Below are 3,016 nucleotides of genomic sequence, written 5' to 3'. Positions count from 1 at the left end.
AGACAAATGCAACAACCCCCTTGATATTTTGTTTTAAGATTTCGTACTGACAATATTTTTGGGGGAAGATTGTATTTGTTATAACTTGTTTTGTTTTTTTTCTTGGCTATCTTTTATATCACGCATTCTCAATTTTCCCAACCTAAATAAAATACAATTTTTAAAATTAAAAAAATAAAAATAATAATGATCCATATCTTTTCAGTTCTTAATAATTATACTCACATTTTATTTATTGCTTTTGTTTGTATTACATTAAAATTATTAAAGTATATACAGGGTATGCATAAACTTTTAATTGAAAAGGGAATGCCGTGTAAGTTATAAAAAATAGTTAAATCATATTTTCTGGGCTCTAAAAGGCCGTTGTGTTCCAATTATATTTTTGCTATAAAAAAATCTTTCTCTAATTTCAGACTACACTTGCATGGACCTCTAACTCAAGAATTGATCCAAAAATCTATGTAAGTAAACAAATTCATTAGAAATAAAAATTATTTAATTAAAAAATGTTTATTGGTAGATTTAGATGTTTGCTATATATCCAGATCAACAAGATACTGTAAAACAAAGATAAAACGAAATATGGCTGAATGAGATTTATTCGTTAAGTTTACACTTTGCATGAGAAGTGAAACAAACGAATATCTTTCTCTACTTTGTTATATAGTCGATAAATCTCGGGCTTTCTAGAATAAGAGGTATCAGGGAGTTTGTACGTTCATGAATATGTTAATCTATGATAGGATGGAATGGAAAAAACTCCAAAGGACGTAGGAGGGGTGTCGGGGGCCTCTGTTACAATGAAAGGATTAAATTTATTGTTTGTTTTTTTATAGGATAGAAAGGTCCTTTTACATCTTACTGACTTTTAATTAGACTTTCCAATAAAAGAAAAATATTCATAAAATAAATATTCATCGTTATATAAATAAAATATTACGTATGCACATAATAGTTTAAGAACCTGAGAAGAGAAAGAAGTCTGTTCTATCACCCCAATTTTTTATTACTTTAATGAAAAATATTTATAATTACTATTAAAAATCGACGAATCTGCCAGTATTATTTGGGGGAATAAAAAATTCCCGGCTGTTTAAAAAAAAAAATTCATTTGGAGTTCCATATCTTGAAAACCACCAATAACAATAGAAAATCTAATAGAACATCATTTAAAGTAGAGTAAATATGCTAAAATATGAGCCCTAATAGAGCTATTTACGTTGAGTAGTTTCCAAGATATAGGTTTTTAAATATCAACATTTCGCAGAAAAATCTGAAGTTAGTGAATTTATTTTGAGAATCTATATCTCAGGAATCACGTACAGAAATAAATTAGTACTCAAATTAAAACTAGTTTAATATGCAATAAATGTTTTTATGGCACTTATCTATTTAAGAGTAGCATTTTTCATGATATTTGCTGAAATAAATTCATAAAATGTTGATTTCTATTTTTTTTTTCGGACAGAAATTTTGATTTTTATCTGAAAAATATATCTGAGTGATCATTAGAAGTACAGATGTCTTCCAGTACTCAAAATAAAGCTAGTTTAACGTATTTTGCTCAGCCTCCACTGGCTCACCACCAGTGATGCGGCGAGAGGGATGCGATGGGATCTTTTGAGCTCTGCTCTACCCCTCACACGTAGGAGATAGAGTGGGCTCAGGATCCTCAGGTCGATTGTGTAAATATTGTATATAAGATAGTAAATGTGACTAGAGATTATATTATTTTTATTATGATTTTATTTTATTAATTTTTTTTTCATACACATAGTTTTGTTATGGCCATTTTCTTTATCCTTCTGTTTATATATATTTTAAGAGAGATTTTATTTATTTTTATGTACTTTTTTGTCATTTACTTATTTATTTTCATTCTTATTTTATTTTAGTTTGAATGTGATTATTCATCACTATTTCAATAGTAATAACAATAGTGTGGCAGATTGTATACCTATCAATTAAAAAATGTATTATAAAGTACATAATATACATTGTTTTAAATTGGGGTGAAATAACTGATTTTTGTCCATCGTTTTTATAAATTAGAAAACGTAATTAAGGCTTTATTTTAAATAAACTAATTCCACAGAGATACAAAGTACCTTTTACTTATTTCGATTTGGGTTTCATAGGTCAAAATGAAACGGTCGAAGTACTTAAATTAAAAGATTAAAAGATAAATTAAAACGAACAAAAATGCAATATACTGACTTACACGGAATAACATTAAACAACACTCACGTATACTTTATTTTCGCTCTTATAATTTAAATAGAAATTTAAAAGTCTGAATATTGAAATTTTCAATTGAAAATATTAACAACTAGGTGTAGCATGTAACACTTGATATAAGAATAAAACATTATAATATACAAGATACTCAAGTATTTTGAAAAATAAATTCACAGAATCTATTCATCTTATATTTTTCGGTTTATAAATATTTATTTTGAAATTAGTATTCTAGCGATGTTCAGAACGAGTTGTTGGTTCGTGATCTCAAGAGAAAGGTGTAAACATCTCTGATGTCTATAGAGTTAATACATTTTATTATGACGAATAATATTTATTTTAGAAAAAAATTATAATTTTTTTGTAATTGCAGTTTAAAATTGTTTGGCGTTCAAACGTTCAGTGCTGTACGTAAATGTTGTAAATAAAATATTTGGGTATTTTAAATTTGTATTAAAAAATAAATTAGTCAATTCACTTTAAGTATATAGCTTAGAAATATGACTTTTTATTTAATTTAGTAGAGTCAGGGGTGCAGTACTTCAGTCAGGGGTGCAGTACTTCAGTCAGGGGTGCAGTACTTCAGTCAGGGCTGCAGTACTTTGTAAGGAAGTACTGTTACTAGACCAATGTTTTTGCTAGGAGGTGACTTTGTCAGAATCACCCTCGCCCGCCAGATTTATAGGCGTACCCCTTGGAGGGTACCCACGTTGTGGCTTTAGGTGGTACCTCTGTCGGGCCAACGGTGAACTAACCCCATAGAAATGTCAAAGTA

At 28.5% G+C, this 3,016-nt stretch overlaps 1 protein-coding gene across 3 annotated transcripts in view; it reads left to right on the top strand.

The window, feature by feature from the left end:
• ci (cubitus interruptus) overlaps positions 1 to 3,016 on the top strand; it is a 150,952-nt gene that overhangs the window by 97,295 nt on the left and 50,641 nt on the right. For 2 of the 3 annotated variants that reach the window (XM_067045973.1, XM_067045979.1), the window contains exon 2: positions 417 to 464. The exons of the other annotated variant lie outside the window; for it this stretch is intronic. In XM_067045973.1, coding sequence (XP_066902074.1) covers positions 417 to 464 — 48 coding nt within the window. The remainder of the gene's footprint in view (positions 1 to 416; positions 465 to 3,016) is intronic. 3 annotated transcript variants of the gene reach the window in all.

Source organism: Halyomorpha halys, unplaced genomic scaffold (assembly GCF_000696795.3).
Source record: "Halyomorpha halys isolate HHAL.00 unplaced genomic scaffold, Hhal_1.1 Scaffold32.1, whole genome shotgun sequence".
NCBI classification, from domain to species: Eukaryota; Metazoa; Arthropoda; class Insecta; order Hemiptera; family Pentatomidae; genus Halyomorpha; species Halyomorpha halys.
This window is presented reverse-complemented; position numbering and strand designations above follow the sequence as displayed.